The 18,771-nt window shown below is 35.2% G+C and overlaps 1 protein-coding gene across 1 annotated transcript in view; it reads right to left on the bottom strand.

Annotated features, from left to right (window-relative positions):
- Positions 1-1,849: 1,849 nt before the first annotated feature.
- Positions 1,850-18,771, bottom strand: part of LOC108710266 (cadherin-like and PC-esterase domain-containing protein 1) — a 146,933-nt gene continuing 130,011 nt past the window's right edge. Inside the window, exons 21-22 of the mRNA XM_041586404.1 lie at positions 13,853-13,999; positions 1,850-2,821 (exon numbers count right to left, since the gene is read on the bottom strand). Coding sequence (XP_041442338.1) covers positions 2,630-2,821; positions 13,853-13,999 — 339 coding nt within the window. The 3' untranslated portion in view covers positions 1,850-2,629. The remainder of the gene's footprint in view (positions 2,822-13,852; positions 14,000-18,771) is intronic.

The raw sequence follows: 18,771 nt of genomic DNA, 5'->3' as shown, positions 1-18,771 counted from the left end.
GAGTTTTTTTTAACTCACGTGAATTTGATTGTACTCGAATTTCAAATATCCTACTATTTATTAATAAAATCGAATATGTAAAACAAATTTTACTGTCTCGAAAACTTGAATCGAATTTGACCAAACTCGATTCGAGTTTTTTCTCTGAAAAAAACGTAAATGTCAGGAAGGCTACAGACATCAGCAAATTGGTCCCTTTGACCTCTCAGGTTTTAGGTGGCGAATAGTCAAATTAAAATTCTTAAAGTGCCAGAGTACGATAAATTCCAGTTTGGATAATCCCCTAGTCAAATTTGACCATTTTGACCATAATTAGAAAATTAGAATTTTCAATTCTACACCTTAAAAAAATCTGCCCCATAGTGTCTGAGACTGACAGACAGAAAATCAAAGGGCATGTGGTACCTGAGCTTGAGAGAGAGAATGCCAAGGGGCATGTGACTGTCTTTTGGAGAAAGTGTAGCACTGAAGCTGACTTGGAAACAGGCTTTGTGGTCTTGTGCTGAGTATGTGAGAGACCTAGGTTAGTCTGTAAGACTACAATCTGATCTGTGAGAGACAAGCACCTTGTTGACGTGTTTTTCAGTTCAATAAAGTAAAGGCAAAGTCCTATATTTATCAAAAAATGCCACACTCACAGGTCTTAGCAACAAAATAAAAATGGTTTTATTGAAAATCTAACATTTCGGTCACATAAAGTTACCTTTCTCAGGGACAAAAACAATAACTGCAAGTAACCCACTCCTTCAAAATCCTCAGTGCAAACAATAGTGCCAAAATGACAAAGGTAACTATGGCAACCATTACAAAAATACCATAGAGGCTCAACTCTATGGTGTAGTACACCGCTCACTCCATGGTATAGCGCACTACATACTCTGGTATACTGCAATACATACTCTATGGTATAATACATCCCAGATTGTAAAATGCACCGATAATGACAATACAAAAAAGAAAAAAAATGATAGAACGTGAAGTGTCCTACTAATGTGTGAACATAGAAGGAAAAAAATTATATAAAAAATAGTAAATAGTTAAAATAAAAAACAACACTAATTCGAGTTATACTGTACATCATGACAAGGTGGATAAATTAAGTTTAACAGCTTTGCATGAAGACTAGGGGGCAAATTTACCAAAGGGGCGAAGTGGCTAAGGCTAGCGAAAATTCACCAGCGTGACGTTATTTCATTACTTCGCCGATTTACTAACGGGCGCTGGTGTAAATTCACTAGCGAAGTGGACCTATTGTAGCGCTACTTCGCACCCTTACGCCAGACGAAGTTGCGCTATGGCGAAGGGACGTAACTACGCTAATTCACTAACTTGCGCATTTTACTGAACGTTACCTCTTGTGCCAGACTTTACTTCGCCACCTCAGACCAGGCGAAGTGCAATAGAGTAGATAGGACTTGCTTCAAAAAAAGTTAAAAAAAATCCCAAAAAACGCTGGCGTCTTTTACTTTTTTAAGGGTGATAGGCTGAAAAAGATTGTACATTTTTTTGGGGGTACCCTCCTTCCCCCCTACATTTCCTAATATATGGCACCTAAACTATACAGTGGGCACATGTGTAGGGCAAAATAACAACTCTATTTTATTTTATGAAGCTTTCCCAGGCTTGTGTAGTGTAATGTTGCTGGGTTTTCATTTAGAGGGGTTGAATTTGATGGACTTTGTCTTTTTTCAACCCAATTTAACTATGTAACTATGTAATGTATTTGCTGCTACATATACATCCATTGGCGCCGTATGCAAATTAGGCATCGCTAGCGTAACTTCGCTTTGCTTAACAAATTAACGGTAGAGCAACTTCGCTACCTTTTCGCCTCCCTGAGCACAACTTCGGATTTTAGTGAATTAGCCACGTCCTGGTGAAGTGCGGCAAAGCCAACGCTGGCGAAAGAGAGAGAGAGCAATGCCAGAGGATAGCAGTTGGAGTTACAGTTCACCGATTAACCAATGAGAAAGGAGTTGATTGATGTAGTTGTTTATTCTGATTCCAACTATCAGACTTCTGTGCAGTGGAGGAGTGCCCATGAGATTAAGAGAAGGGGATACTCAAAATACAGATGTTTTAATTGGTCACTTAAAATAGTTCAAGCCAGCCATTTTTTTTAACGTGGTCTTGATTATACAATGAATTTACAAGATTAACTTTTAGTTTTATTTTTCTACTTTATCCATCAATTATATATATATAGTACAAATATTCTTTATTTATATGCCATAAAATTATATTACATATGTAGTTGTAGAAGGCTGGTAGTTAAACTTTATTTAAGTTATTATAACGATGAAAAAAATCTACAGGAACTTTTTTCTATACATTTCTGCTTTAAAGACAATAATAAATAAAAATAAATAATAAACATTTCTAGACATTTACTACTTAATGTAAAAGTATTTGCTCATTTAATAGAAGTATTGTATTCTGAGAGCTTGGCAATACTTGAAGCACCCATCATAATCTGTAGTTTGATACTGCAGTCTGCACAATGACATATTGAATTCATAAAGCTTTCAAATATCCGCCACATGTCTTTAGTTGAGTTCTTGTAGCCAATCAGAAATCTTTGTATTAAATCCAGCCTGTTGAGCGCATTCCTTTGTTATACATACAGGATTTATTTTTTTGTACATATTCTGCTAAAAAGAATTTCAGAATAAACTTGATTCACTGGACCAAGTACGTGGTATGGAGATTTGATGTTTGCTTGAAAATGTTGGAGCCGAGGAAAGATCTCCCCTCCAAATGTGTAATTCTGCAGCAGATTCATTTTCTGATGTTGTTGTTTGGATACACTGGATTTAACAACCTGAAATAGCAAGCAAATGGCTCGTCATTGTTATTTCATTTGCAAATAAGGGATGAAATCAGATTTTGTGCAGGGCTGCTGTACAATGCACAGTTCATAGGTGCTTGAATATTTATCCAAAGCAGTACAATGCATTGAACCAGGATTAGAAAGAAAACCTATCATTTAAAGGTTTTTAAAGGTACTGAATTTGAACAGTCTCAAAGAAATTAATTTGAATATGCAACAAACATATGCTGTCATAATTCTCAAAAGATCAAAGCAGAGTTTGATACTCGCTATGGCTGACCTGCAGTGTCTGGCTTTTTTCCCAGCCAGATGGGTGAATGTCAAATGAGACTCTAAGGGGCGTATTTACTAAAGGTGTATTTTTGTGAAAAAAACTCCAGAAATTTCCTAGAATTCAAGTATGACTTGGCAAATTAACACAGACTTTGTGCACATTCACATCTTTTCACCAGGTGAAATTTATTTAGAGAATTGATGCCACCCTTTACTAAATATACCCCTTTGAACAAATAGTCACAGAAAGTAGTCGAGCACTGATTGTTGGAAGAAATGCTTGCTAAAATCACAAACGTTCCATTTAGTGTTTCCATAATTTATTTTCTGGTACAACAGTACTGGTTTGTTGGTGAAGTATAGTTTGATTAAAAGCGACTTTTTACAAAACTGCTACAGAGGAAGGTCCACCCTTCTATTACATTTTTGTTACACTTTGACCATGCATGCACTGAAATGTTGGTTGTGTCTGTTATTCTAAGTATCTAACAACGTGTAAATAACAACAATATGTTGTAATATGATAGCTTTCAACCTACAGATGCTTTGATTGGTCTCCCAAAAAACCAGCTCATACACAGTAAACGCATTACTTCTGATCTTGTGGAAAAGAATAGAAAAATCATAAGCACACACTATAAACAAGGTCACAGGATCATTAAAAAAACATTTCCCTGAATCCCCTTTATTTACATACTGTAGAGGAAAAATGTAATTCACCACTAGGAGTGTGGGCAGTATCATTTTCCAATTACACTGCCTAATATTGCAACAGATTATGGCTAAACATAGTAAAATTAAACAAAATATTTTGCAGAGAAAAAACTATTGGATATGGAAGCTAGATACTACTAAATTGAGTAGTATCTAGTTATTATGGATGTTTTCTGTAATATTGTATACATTATCATGTTGTTTTCATCCATACCTTGAGTCAGTTTTTAATTGCATATGAATAACAGTTGGAACAGCACATGAGTATGCAGTAGTAGTTGAGTTGTATTACTTTGACTAAATTTGGACTTTTAGAGGCACAGTTATCAAGGGTCAAATTTTAGATTTATGTGAGTTTTTTTTAAACTCCCATAAATTCGAAATTCGACCCATCGAAATGTATTAATAAAATCAAATTTTTTAAAGTTAGACAAATTGAAACAACCAGAAAACTCAAATCAAATTCGAATCGAATTCGATCAAACTTGAATTGATAAACTCCCTAGTCAAATTTGAGAGTTTTAAACCATAAAAAAATTAAAAAATTTGAATGTTCAATTTGGCCCTTGATAAATCTGCCCCTAAGTATTCTTCACTGTATTATTTATTATATGATGTTCTAGTAATTGAACTTTGGGGGTCAGCACTCTTTTGGAACATGAATGTTGGCATCTCTATGGTGAGTTATTACTGGAGGAATGGAAAAGCTTTCTCTGAAACCCATGTGTCCACAGAACGTTAATAAATGTAGTACAGCACTGTTTGTATATACAGCAAAATACTGTCATTTTTTTTAGTTCTATTGACTTATTGATACTATGGAAGAGGGACAAGAATTGGTATCATCTACCCCCCCCTCCTGCTCAACATGCTGCTAGATATGCGAGTTATTGCAATCAACATGCCAGTGGTGAAGATATTTATTTTACCCTGAAAGAATGAGTTAACTTAACTGTAAGCTATAAACACATAGTACAAAGTATAAAAAGTAGCCTGTTTTTAAATACACCTATCAATCATATATGAAGTATATATTATTTTCTCCCATGGGACTCTCAAGTGCTTTGGAAGAATATTTGAAATACAATAAGTATGCTGGAGCAGCAAGAGATAAAGTAACTTGTTGAAGGAGCTGACACTGAGATTCAGACTCAGAGGTAGAGCACTTAACCTCAAGGTCAAGTCTTAACTACAGTATGAAGCCACTCACTGTCACTTGGAGTTAAATCTGCATCGATGCAATGTTATAACTACAATCACACTGCTAATGTTTCCAATAATATGATACATTAGAGGATGTGAATAACAGAAAATATGAAATACAAAGTCTTATATGGAAAAACTTGCACAAACTAGTAAAGAGTAATTAAGAAGTGGATGTACAGTGTGTTTTTTGTTTTGGACTTTATTGTAAGGAACATACTAATCACTATTAGGTCAGCTCTGTGCAGAGTAATGAAGTTGGTGAAAGTAGGTGCTTGACAGACGTTGAATGATAATACATTCCAAAGGCATTGGATAGTTGACATAAAAACTTTTAAAGGATCTTGGTGTGAATAGTATAGGAAGGATACGGATGCTATCATCATTCACATACAGATGAACAGTGATTTAAAAACCTGACCGTTCAGTGTCTTTAAATAGATGTGTACTGTCTCAAGTGAATATATTTCTAAGTATAGATTAACTAGGTCGTTTTTGTTGATGTCAACTAGTTTTTGTTGATGTTACATGTTACATGAGTTTTTTACCTCAAACATTTCATGTACTGCCATGAAGGGGAACAGTAGCTCTTGTGAATCTAATGTAAATATTTATTTGTATGCCCCCTTTTATAGTATTTTTTAAGGCTGACTTTATAGAGAAACAATAGGGGAGCTTAAACAAGCTGCCTGTTTATTAAGTTCAATGTTTGACCCAAATTCAATCTGTGCAAACACTCAAATGTAGCTGTCTCCAGTAGGACTCATAAAGGGCTAGTAGTCCTAACGTAACACTGTATTAAAATCATTCGTATCAGTTAATTCATCAAATCGCATCAAACTCACTCATGAAACTATGTATTAACCACAACAAATACACCCAGAATTTTTTTTTGCAGTAACATTCTTTCTGCTAACTTCACAGCGTGTTTGTGTGAAAGCATGGTACTGTGCTAGTGAGCCTGAGATTTACAGGGTTACGCTTTTAAAAAATAAAAAAAAATATTGCTGGGTAAAAGCAACAGACACTATTTGGTAGCTTAATTACTTACCATATACTCAGGCAATGATCTTAAATTCTATGCAGTATTGCACAATGAACAACTTCGATTGTAAGCTCTACAGGGCAGGAATCTATTTGCACTTGTCTCTTTAACACACCACTTAATCTTTAATGTAGCCGTAATTTGCATTTATTTATAATACATAAGAGCCATGAATATCCTGTAAATTATATCCTTATAAACCGTGCTTAGTGATGGCATCAGTACCCCCTGCTGAAAATGACAAGGATATTAGAAGTCACCTTGGAGTTCCATGATCTGTATAAAAACACTTGGCCTTCGGGTTCATGCTTTATATGGTCATGGAACTCTTGGGTGACTTATATTTTATTATTGACTTGTCCCCTTTCTGTTATAATAATGTATTATTTTAATGTACAGCGCTGTGTGCACATCTAGTCATATATAAATAAAAATATGCATTCAGTGTCGGACTGGCCCACAGGGATACCAGGAAACTCCAGGTGTCAGTGGGCCCTCCTGCTTCAAAACATTTGGCATATTTCATGGCCATTCCCTATTTCTATGAGAACAAAGAGACAAAATAGATTGAATAATAGATTATAGTATGTAAAGAAAAGAGGCTAGCAGAATAGATGTTGCGCGAGTAAAGGAATTATAATAGTACTGAGTGTGGGCCCCTGATCTAAGGTCTTTTGGTGGGCCCCTGGTGTCCCAGTCCGACACTGTATGCATTCCTTCATACACACAGCTATGGCAATGCAGGGTTTTTGCAGAAACGTCTAACTTCACTAGTCATAATAAATATAAGTAAAAAAATAAGTAAAACGTAATCACATTAAACTGAATGGATTTTTTTGCCTGGGAATGCAGCTGAATGGTCATGTCACGTCATTGAGGAGCTATGCTGGAAAAAAATGTCAGCACTTGAATACACATAATGCAGAGTTGTGTTTGCTCTAGGCTACTATTTAAAGCTGACAGCTGCTAAACATGTAATACAGCCATCTTGTGCAAAAATATTGTCAGCATTCAAATTTAAAAATTCACAGTTGCATTACACAGTGCATTGACAATGCTTTATTTTGTCTTTGTGCAAAGGAACCAGCTGGTCCTTGATGGTTTAGAACTGGACTGGTGTCACTACCGACTGTAAAACTATTTAGAGCTATGAGCACCTCATCCAATGACACCACCTGTGTAACCTTTTGTGTTTTCCTGCGCTACTGCCTTATGAATAGCAAGAATAGTGAATGATGCTGGTTTTACTTGCAGCAAAGTCATACCGCAAACTATTGCTCTGAAGGTTGGACCTGTGTAGCACATGCCATCTTAGTAAAATCTGGTAGCTATTCACTACAAATGTTACAATTTATAAAGCTAAGGACTTGGATTATATATCATCCTGTATTTCCTTGCCACATGTATGCTTTTTTTTTTTTTAAATAATTCTTTTGAAATGAATGTGTTTCCCTTGTGTAGCCAGGCAACTTGGATACACAATGTTTTATGTGGAAATGGTTAGCTAAAGCTACTGAAAAATCAAACTAAGAAAACACAAAAAAACAGATCTGTTTTATTTTTCTTAAACTCTGAAAACTCACTCAGTAAGTTTTCTGACCTGCTTATTCATCTTGTAGGTTTTGATAAATAACATTTATATTCCAATTAAACAGAAAATATTCTCCAGTGGCAGTGGGCTAGAGGGCAGCCAAATATTCTGCTTAACCAGAAAGGTTTTGAAATCCCAACAATCCCAGAGGGGATAAATAAAATCATATTAGAAAATATTAAACCTTTTTCTGGGCCAGAAACGGAATCACTGATCTGGTAACTGCAGGATCATTTTGCCAGATCTATGATTTATTGAAGGAGCTCAGTATGGTGAATGTTCTGTGTATCAGATAACACTGGCTTGAGTTTTGCGGGTGAATCATTTGCTCTCATCTAAGCAGCTTTACCTCTTATTTGGGGGAATATAATAAAAGTCGCAAAGAGCAAAACAATTTGCACAAATAAGAATAAAAATTTGCATTTTGCAATGTAATACTCTTCCTTAAACAGTTATTGCATTGCGAATTTTAATTGTGCCCACTTTTAAGAAGTGCTCTTTTGGAGCAAACGCAACAACTTTTTCAGTAAGAAGTTTGATTACATTCACTGCACACTAGTGTAAACTATAAAATTCGCAAACCTTCTTCCCCTGACGCAAGTGGTCGCTAAACAGCTCCCGGGTTCACAAAAGTTATATTAAATTTGCGCAAAGGCAAATTTGTTCGCACAAAGGCATAACTTTTCACATTGCGAATATTTTTCCATTACTGACTTTAATTACATTCCCCCAATTGTGTAATAAACATAAAGGCTGATTTATGTACTTGGTGCTACACTATTTCAGTGCAACTCATCCCAACCAATAAGATTTTTGCTTTCATTTTCCAACTAGTAGACTTTAAAAGCTAATTTCTAATTGGATGCAATTGGCAACAACTATAAAATTTTGCTTTTCTGAGTCACATTTGAAGCAGTTATGTAAACTTACTTGTCCAGATAGTTATCTCAGTGTTGTGAACTCACCTTTGCTTTAGTACAGTAACACTACAATTTTAGAAACACACCGTTTTTGCTATTATAAAAATGTAATTGAAATATTTTTATATTTGCAGATTTATTTTGTCTGGAATTACCAATAGTCAATAAAAAGAGATTTGTGGAGTTCTGACAACCATTTATCGTCCAATTAATTTTGAAATATTGAGGAAAACCAATTAATGTGAATAAACTGGCAGTGGTGGTTGACCTGTTTGTTATATTCATGACGAAGCCACAGAATCCAGACAAAAACAAAAGGTTAAGGGCCACTTTACTATACTATAATTTACTATAATAGCATTTAAAACACTGAGGGGCAGATTTATCAAGGGTTGAGGTGAATTTTCGAATGAAAGAAATTCGAATTTCGAGCTATTTTTTGTGTACTTCGACTAGGGAATAGTCCAAATATGATTTGAATTTGAAAAAAATGGAAAATTCGAAAATCGAAATTTATCATGTACTGTCTCTTTGAAAATTCGACTTTGACCATTCACCATCTAAAACCAGCTGAATTGCTGTTTCAGCCTATGGGGGACCCCCTAGAATCTATTTAGAGTCTATTGGTGGACTTTAAAAAATCTGAGTTTTTATGGGGAAAACTTCAAATCAAATTTGATCTAATGCGCTATTCCTTCGATTCCTATGATTTGAATTCGGCTGAATACAGACCTATTTGATCAAAAACTACCTATTCACCCAAAAAAACCTTTGACTTTATTTTGGTTGGTCTTTTTGAATTTAAATTTCAAAGTTTTTTCAATTCAAAATTTGAACCCTGAATGTTGCACATATAGTTTTTATCCACAATGCAGCATTCCAGCTTCATTTTGCTTAATTTGGTAAATGTTTTGCTAATTTCTGTGACATTGATATAGATGTGACATAGTATGCAGCCCCAATAATAGAATTTGCAAGAGGTTCAACTTGTGGATTAAGAGTGTCTATTGCTGCAACATGCAAAAGTGATCCTAAAATTCATGTAAAGATGTAAAGTACTGGGTACCCTTACTTCAAAGTACACTGCCTTGCACCCAGTTCTCCAAAGCAGTTATAACTTGCCTTGTAACTTTTACCTGGCACAATTTTGGACTCATTTTGTGCCTTCTTATCATAAATTAGAAGTTTATCTAAAGTATGCTCCTGAAATATAAAAAAAATAGAAAATACAGCTGACACATGTATTATTATGTTTCAAAACTTTGTGTAGAGCAGGGCTATCCAACTGGTGGCCTGCGACCCCCCATTCTATGGCCCCACACATGCTGTGTCTGTTTACCATGTGTAAGATTTAAAAGGTATCACTACAGAGATTAACTGGCCCCTGCATTGTTTAAACATCAAATTCAGACTAATACCCTGTATTGTTCACACCTGTGATCCCCCTGTATTGTTCACACTTGTGACACCTCCTTTGTTCACATCCTAAAGGCCTGTACTGTTCACATATCAGACCCAGACTGAAACTGCCCACATTATTCACACCTTATTCAAAATGCTAATGGGGCACCAGCACTGTGTCACTGTATGTAGTATATATTAGAATGATAGGTTTCCCTGTCTCCTGCTCTGTTCTGCCTTCCCTCCCTGTGTGTGCCATTCTCTGCTTGTCCAGTGCTGCTGGTGTGTGCCATTCTCTGCTTACTCAGTGCTGCTTGTGTGTGCCATTCTCTGCTTGCCCAGTGCTGCTTGTGTGTGCCATTCTTTACTTGCCCAGTGCTGCTTGTGTGTGCCATTCTTTGCTTGCCCAGTGCTGCTTGTGTGTGCCATTCTTTGCTTGCCCAGTGCTGCTTGTGTGTGCTTGCCCTACCCTACCTGTGGGATGTAAGCCTGTTAGGGGTTTGTTCTTGTAGTTTGTTATCATTTGGAAATTGTTGTTAAGGGCCCCTAAGGTGTTTAATCATGTGTTGGAGGGTTGTCTTATTATCCACAGGGGAGGATGAGGCATATGGATTTAAGGGTATGTTTTAACATGACTTAAATTTTTCACATATGAGTGATGAGGATTTCCCTGCAGTGAGCACCAACCATTTGGTTTTTTGGTGTGTTACCACCGTTAATGTGGATATGATCTTAAAAGTTCTTGTGGTAACTTGGGTGTGGTTTACAGTGGGTGTAGTTTAAAATGGGGCTTGGTCAACACTGACTTCCATTATCGGCCCTCCACCACATAGGCCAGTAAAATTTTTGCCTTCGGTACCACAGAAGTTGGACAGCACTGGTGTAGAGTATTTTCTGATCAGACTTTTTAGTATAGTGCTCTTAGCCTGTTGGTTCCAACCCCCAGCTATTGAAGCTGCATTTATAGTCATTTAAAAGATCTTCTCTTTTAATTCATTATTTTGTATTTCAGTATTGAGCTTATCTCTGCACCAGTAATGGCTTGGGTTTAGATTCACAGGGTTCAGTCTCACATATCCTTAGGAGAGTTTTTCCCACTATTATATTAAGCCTACCAATGGCAAAGCTTTATTTGTATAGTTTTATATTAAAATAATTATTTGCTTAGACACAACTCAAATCTCAAGAAAATCCTTGAACCAAAACAGTGCAGGGTTGTGAATCTTTATACAGTGCAGCACTATTGTTCATCCATAATAAGAGGAAGATTTATTAAAATGGGAGATTAGAAAATCCCATGGAAATAAATCGAACGTGGCTGAGTTTTTCTGTGGTAAGGTCTAATCTCACACTTTGATAAATATGTCCCTTAAAGAATACATTTGCTACGTAAAACTTGAATTTAAAAGGTTTTAGAGATATTCGTATTTTCTAAGGGGGTTATTTATTAAAGTCCAAATTCCAAAGAAATTAAAAGATTTGTATCTTTTACTATAAAAATCTAAATTTTTAGTGAACAAAAAAAAACCCCTCACATTTTTTGGGATTTATTATATACTTGCGGACTGTTTGAACCTACAGAGGCCTGCCTTAAGCCACGCTAAATTAAAAAATGGCAGACATGGCATGTAGGCTTCCTCCCCCCCACCCCCTAACTTGCACAACATTTGCACATGCAAGTTAGGTAGCGGAAGGGGCACAGCCCAGAGCACTGGTATTGAGAGCAACAACTCCGGGTGTGTGTGTAAATGTGCCCTTTAAATTGGCGGTAACACTTTATCTATTGTACTGTTAGGTGAATAATCCAACAAATATATAATCCAACACACAATCCAAAAAATTGAATGGATCAGCAATCTCTTCATGATATAATCTGTGATTTTTATTTCACATCATTATACAGTATATAATTTGCTGATTCATTCCACCTATGGATCATTGAGAATGGTCCCCAGGGGATCTGCAGAGGAGGTTATTTACTAAACTCAAATTAATCTTAGATTTGTATGAAAACAAATTCAATCAAACTCCTTTCCATAAATTGAACAAATTTATCAATACTTTTTGGATCGACAAAACATTGTGACAAAATTGAGCACCACTTTGTATCGTACGACTGATGCCTTGAAAACTTGACTTCATCAAATTTTAGCTGCAAAACTTGACTTTTTCAGATTATCGGATGAAAACCCAGACTTTATTGGATTATCCTGCGAGGATCACAATGTCAAGAAACAACTTCAGGGACATCTGCCATTGACTTCTAGAGTATTTTTAGATTCAGTTTTTTAGCATCCTTGAGGTATAGTAAGTACATCTCTAAAAATAGGAGGTTTTTTTTCCACAAAATCTTTCAGTTTTCCCCTTAAAAACCTTGACCAGATTAATTTGAGATTTAATAAATGGGCCCCATGGTGTATGAATTGCTGTGAAACAGTTTGTTCTTGTTTCATCCTTGCTGTTTCACTAAGGACTCAGATGAATAACTATTTTTACATTGTTCACGTTCAAAAAATGTACTTATGGTTAAAATTGGTTAAGAGTCTTATGTGGGAATGTAATAAAGTTGGTAACAGAAAAACTATTCGCAATGCGAAAAGTTATATCTTTGCCTGCGAACCCAGAAACTCGTTAGCAACCTCTTCTGACAGTAGAAGAATGTTTGGGAATTTTATCGTTGGCGCCAATGTGCAGTGAATGTAATAACATTTCTTACTGAAAAAGTTAAGTTTGCTTGAAAAGATTACGACACCTTCAAGCACTTCTTAAAAGCATACAGCTATAATTCACAATGTAATAACAGTTTAAGAAAATTGCTTTGAGTAATGCAAATTTTTATTCTTAGACAAATACAAGAGTCCTCTACACTCAACCCAACCCATTATCAATATATTTAAGACAGAGACATTTTGTGCATACTGCTACTGAAAAATGCCTTACCCTTTAAACAAAACAGGGATTGTTTGTCCATATATTGCAATATATTTAAGCTGGCCAACTACGTCAAATTCATCCCATATCTGGCCAGTCCTATGCTCAATTTTCATCTGATTCATTAAGTATTCTATTACTTCATTATACATTTTACACAGAGACTAAGTTTTAACTGCAACTTACTTGCTGCTTTCAAGGTGAAAACTCCCAAACTTGGCTGCCCTTTTATTGGCCACAACTGGGATCACCTGACTATAGCAGGGAAGGGTGGGAGCTACAACATGGAGCTAGCCACTGTTCCTGTATATTGTTTATTCTTATTGGTGCAAATTGTTTCTCTGTGACTTTTATTGCATTCCCCCATTAGCTTTCATTATGAAGGAACAAATCAGATTGTAATAGTTCAGCTTGCAAAACCCTTCCTTCAGCATCTCTGTGAGGCTTCAGTTGAGAATGGTAGTTGCAGTGTAACAGTGTTCTATCATTCTGCAGATGGAGTAAAAAAACACTTAATGACACCCCTCCTTCTATCAGTTCACAATATGATATCTCTGAAGCTCTTCCTATGCATATAGAATATACATAACAAAACCAACTTTATTTATTGGCGCTGACTCAAAATTAAGTGTCAATTAAATAGAAAGTTGTAGCCATTTTGCAGTTAATATGTTGCTTTCTGCCTGCTAAACCCCTTTACTATGTAGCAAAGACAAGAAACTAAAGTAAATCTGATGCATCTTCGGAAACATTATGTCCCAAGTAAATATGGCACTTTTGCTTCCAGGTGAAAAGCGGGTTTTGACAGTTTTAAATTGTTTTCTAAAACAGATGCTTTTCTTGTTTATTTATGTATTTAAAAGAAGAGAAAAACAGGCAATGAGATATTAAAATAACTTTTAGAGCAAAATAAATAGCTCTTGCCTGTTCTGTAAATAAAATACCTCATGAAAATGGCATCCGCATTTCCCTTGCATGAATTCCTTGTAGCGTCCCATTGTGATGCTGAGAGTGTCCACTACTTCGTAACCAAACAGCTTTGCCATGTTTAGTATGAGCTGGTTGTCATCATACAAATGTTTTATTTGCGTCTGTAAGAAAATATATAACAAGTTATATGGATCTATTGAGTTACTGCCCAGCTAGGCTCATTTAAAAGTATTTACTTTATTCTCTATAATTAGGTGAACCCATAATTGCTTCACTGCCTAAATGTGTAGTTGCAGAAATCTAGAGGCCTCATTTAAAGCCATCAGAGTAGGAATGTTTCCCATTTCCACAATAATGTCTTTGTAAAAATTTAAAAAAAAAGGAATAGAAAAGGAATATTTAAAGTCCAAATGGAATCCTACATACCTAGGGTTTTTCAGATAAGGAATATTTCCTTAATTTTAATCTCCATACCTTAAGTCTGCTAAAATAATTTAAATGTTAAATAAAACCCATATGATTGTTTTCCCACCAATATGGATTAATGCAGTTTAGTACAGGTATACGATCCCTTATCTGGAAACCCGATATCCAGAATGCTCTGAATTACGGAATGGTTGTCTTCCATAGACTCCATTTTATCTAAATAATTTTCTATGTGATAATAAAACAGTAGCGTGTACTTGATCCCAACTAAGATATAATTCATCCTTATTGGAAGCAAAACCAGCCTATTGGCTTTATTTCATGTTTAAATGAATTTCTAATAGACATAAGGCATGAAGACAGAATTACGGAAAGATCTGTTATCCGGAAAACCCCAGGTCCCGAGCATTCTGGATAACAGGTCCCACACCTGTACCATCAGGTATCCAGACCACCCTTTATCCAGAAAAAGGATGCCATATTTACAAACAAGAATTATTTGCTTAAAGCGAAAATGGACTCTATGGAAAATGGCTTTCCCATAAATTGTAGCTTTCTGGATAATGGTTTCCGAATATAAGATCTATATAAGATCTCATACCTGTAAAAAGCATGCATTAGGAAAAAATATGAGAGATTTTCCAATCCTCCCATTATCAATGAGGTAATGTAATGTATTTAAGCAATACATAAGTAAAGTGTAATTTACTCTAGTTCTGTGGTTGAAAAAAAGGTGTGGTGAATAAGTAATCAGATTTACTCTTAAAACGGGAAAATGAAACAATTGGCTGAAGAAGCAAGGGGAGAAAAAGCTCTAACATGGAACATACAAACATTTAAGAACTACTTGTGTGCATGTATGGAAGGGAACCAAGGACTGGTCTGGGAAGTAACAGAAAAGTTTGCCCATTTATGATATGCATATAATAAGGCTACTTTTATCTCATTATATTATAATCTGCACTATTGGTCTCATCATCTTTCTTTCTTATACATATATTTTAGTATCTGGGGATCCTTCTACCCAAGAGAGGATGAGCTGCCAAAGACTGCCAGTTTACATTAAGATGAGAAACAGATTAATGCGTAAAATCTGTAAAACAAGTACAAAATAAAAGCAAAGCACATTAAAAAAGTTTAATATGCACTCAAATGATACATTAGATTTAAACTGCATATCATAAACAACAGATATAATAGGTGGATATATATATTTTAATTTTAGCAGTTACTATATGAATGTTTTATATTGGTGGATTACGGTAAAGCAACAGAGAATAGTGATATAAGTAAATTAGTTAGAAGACAATACACACAGTATATGAAATAGTATGGTTTAAATCAAGACAATTTCATATCCACCAGAGACAGACTCTTCCATCATCTCTAGGGCTGTTGCTGAGAGAAGCTTTCTAGCAGCCCTTCCCTTATATAGACGTTTCTTAATAATGAAGACAGATGAGTGTGTTAGTGTTTCTTGTGTGTGGGAAGTGTTAAATAAATGTGCCCATCAAATAAAAAATGCTTCATTAAATAATACATTGTAGAACAAGAAGAGATAATGGCCACTATAACTCTATGCATAGCTTAAAATTAACAGAATTAGATGATATTTACAGTAACTAGATGTCGGGCTATTTTTTCACTGGATTGAATACTCAATGTAAGTGCCTACATGCCACACCCCCTACTCCTCATGAATACAGTGCTGATGAACACAGGCATTGCTGTATTCATGGGGGGATGCAGGTCTCTGCATTCCAGTTTGGACCAAATTAGCACCTAATGTACATACTAGACTTTTCACACAGTACAGTAAACACTCCCAGACAAGACTTAATTACCCTAAACTCACATTATTTCCATCCCAAGGCAATACACCTATCCTGAAGATGGAGTTGTGACATATCTTACTGTAATATTGTTGTAGAAACCTACTTACTGTATACACACAACAGTCAGAGGCCCTGAATACATGTTGGACTGCACCAATAAAAGCTTTCTCATATCCCTTTCAGATAGATACTACTGTGACACAATAGTCTGGAAAAAGCTAAATAAAACACAATTTATTGGCCGAAGGATTATAAAAAATAAAATAAGTACCATGTGGACAAAGACATGATAGGAAGAAGGTCCCTGCCCCATAGATCTTAGAGGTCATTGTCCCTTTAAATACATGATTTTGTAGAAAGACATTGTATTGGAGTGTTAAGGAGTTGTGTGCTACATATAGTTCTGAGCAGAACAATATGTAATGTATATTTCATCTGGCCTGAGATGTGTTCTGTGTATACACAGCATGTTTCTTCATATTTAGTAGGCATTGCCAGGAATGTGTTTGCTTGTCACCTTGGATACGTTACACGGACATTTAGTGTCAACAAAGAGCAGAGCCAACAAAACACATATGGAAAAAATTACACTATAACATTACAAAATCGTATCTTGCAAACAAAAGTAATTTCAGGTGATCAATTTGACCTTTGAAAGAGACATGTACAGACATAGGCAGAATGTATATTAGTGAGCATACAATATTTTTGTGTTATTTTTGCATCATACTTGATTATTAAACATCACATAATCTTCATAGGATGTTTATTGTACATGCACTTGAATGTTGAGTGTCCAGTGTAACTGCATTATTTGCCTATTGGGGCTAATCAAGGCAATGGTGTAACTTGAGTCCTATGTGTAGTGAAAAAACCACCCTAAAGGCTATCTTTTAAAATCAAGTAGCCACTAAATGTTTCAAATGGGTACAACATGTTACAAAGGGGCAAGGTTAACCTACCATCTAGTCCTAAGATCTCTGCTCTTTAAGCTGCACCCTCTCCTCAGGACCCTTTGTGCTTAGGAAAGGGAGGGGGAGTTGCTCAGGTATATGGTGTCCCTTAATAACTCTATCCTCTTGGCAATAATACCTTTATAATTAACTAATATAATGTATAAGGTATTTTAAAGAAGCAATTAACTGCTGATGATGTGTGCACAAACAAAAGTATAAACATTTCACCATCATGGATGGGGGTTGAGCTTTGTATATTTACGAAAGAGTGAATTTAGAGGACTCCAAAATTCACTAGAGTGAAATTCCACCACTCACCATTCATTTTTATGACAAATTTATGAAAAGGTGAACTTTCACCCATTGATAAATACTCTTTTAAAAATCCCATAGAAATAAATGGAGAGTGGCGGAATTCAATCTAGCAGACTGTGGTGATCTCTAACTTCACTGTTTGATAAATATACCCCTGTAGTGTTTATTTTGACTAAAACCTATAGTTTTACACAATTTAATCAGATAAAATAGAGACAGTATATATAATATCAAACACAAGTCATTAATATACAGATTAAAAAAAAGCAACGGACCCCTGCGTTACTCCACTAAAACTGGTCCACTTAGAAAATGTTTCATTTATCACCTCTTTGGAATTTATCTGATAGTCAGTTCTCTATCCAAGTAAATCACTAACCGTATGGGCAGTAATTTATCAAATGCTTTAGCAAAATTGAAGTAGATCATATTCATAATGGTACGTATATTCATTATTATAGCTGGGTCTATTGAAAACGAGACCTTATTTGTGTAACAGACTAAAAATAGTTCAGAATCTCAGCCTTTTCCTTGCTTTCATCAATTTATCTCCCTTTGATACTAATAGTCCCACTCTCTCTTCAGTCATTATTCCACTTTTTACATATTTAAAAAATAATTTGGAATTTATTCTTATTTACAGTTTCTCTATTTTTGCTTGTCATTTTGGATGCTCTGTTGACCTCTTTGTACCCAATAAAAGTTTCAGCTGTCCCAGCTAACTTAATTTTTTCTTATCAACCTCAATATTAAACCATAATGGTTCTGCTTTGCTACATCTTCCATACAAGGAGAATATACAGTACTGACAGGTATTTTTCTTAAGTAGCATCTCAAAGACATTAAATTTCCCTTCAGTGTTTAACCGTGTGAAAAATGTAACCCTGTAAAGAAGAGTAACAAATTGGCTGTTAAGCAGCTCAAACAAATGTTTCATAACCACAATAGGTAATTTATTATTTCAGATGTCATTTTGGTAATATCCACAAATGAAAAGAAGACTCTAATAGTTGTTCTGCATCTATGCCTCTGTAATTTGTATGAGACTACAAACTTCTTCAGTATAAAAAGTTTGGCAGGATTTGCATAGTTTACATGTATGGCACAAAACGTAATTATAGATAAATAATGTGAATGTAATTTACTTCAAGAAGGGCAGAAGTAGACATCAAAATCCAAGAAATGTTCTCTATTTTTCTCAGTTGGCCTGAGTTAATTCAGGTACAAAAAAAAAGTTTATTAATTGCTATTTTCCGCCTCAAGTGTTTTTTCCCATGATCATGTTTTTTTTTCTTTTAAAAGTGCATCACTAACCAGTAGAGGTTTTTATTTAAAAATAAAATAATAAAATTCAACTGCAGGAAATTATAAAAGATCATTTTAAGAAATGTGAGAAAAACT

Source organism: Xenopus laevis, chromosome 3L (genome assembly GCF_017654675.1).
Source record: "Xenopus laevis strain J_2021 chromosome 3L, Xenopus_laevis_v10.1, whole genome shotgun sequence".
Lineage (NCBI taxonomy): Eukaryota > Metazoa > Chordata > Amphibia > Anura > Pipidae > Xenopus > Xenopus laevis.
Note: the sequence above shows the minus strand (reverse complement) of the source record. Positions and strands in the feature narration are given on the sequence as shown.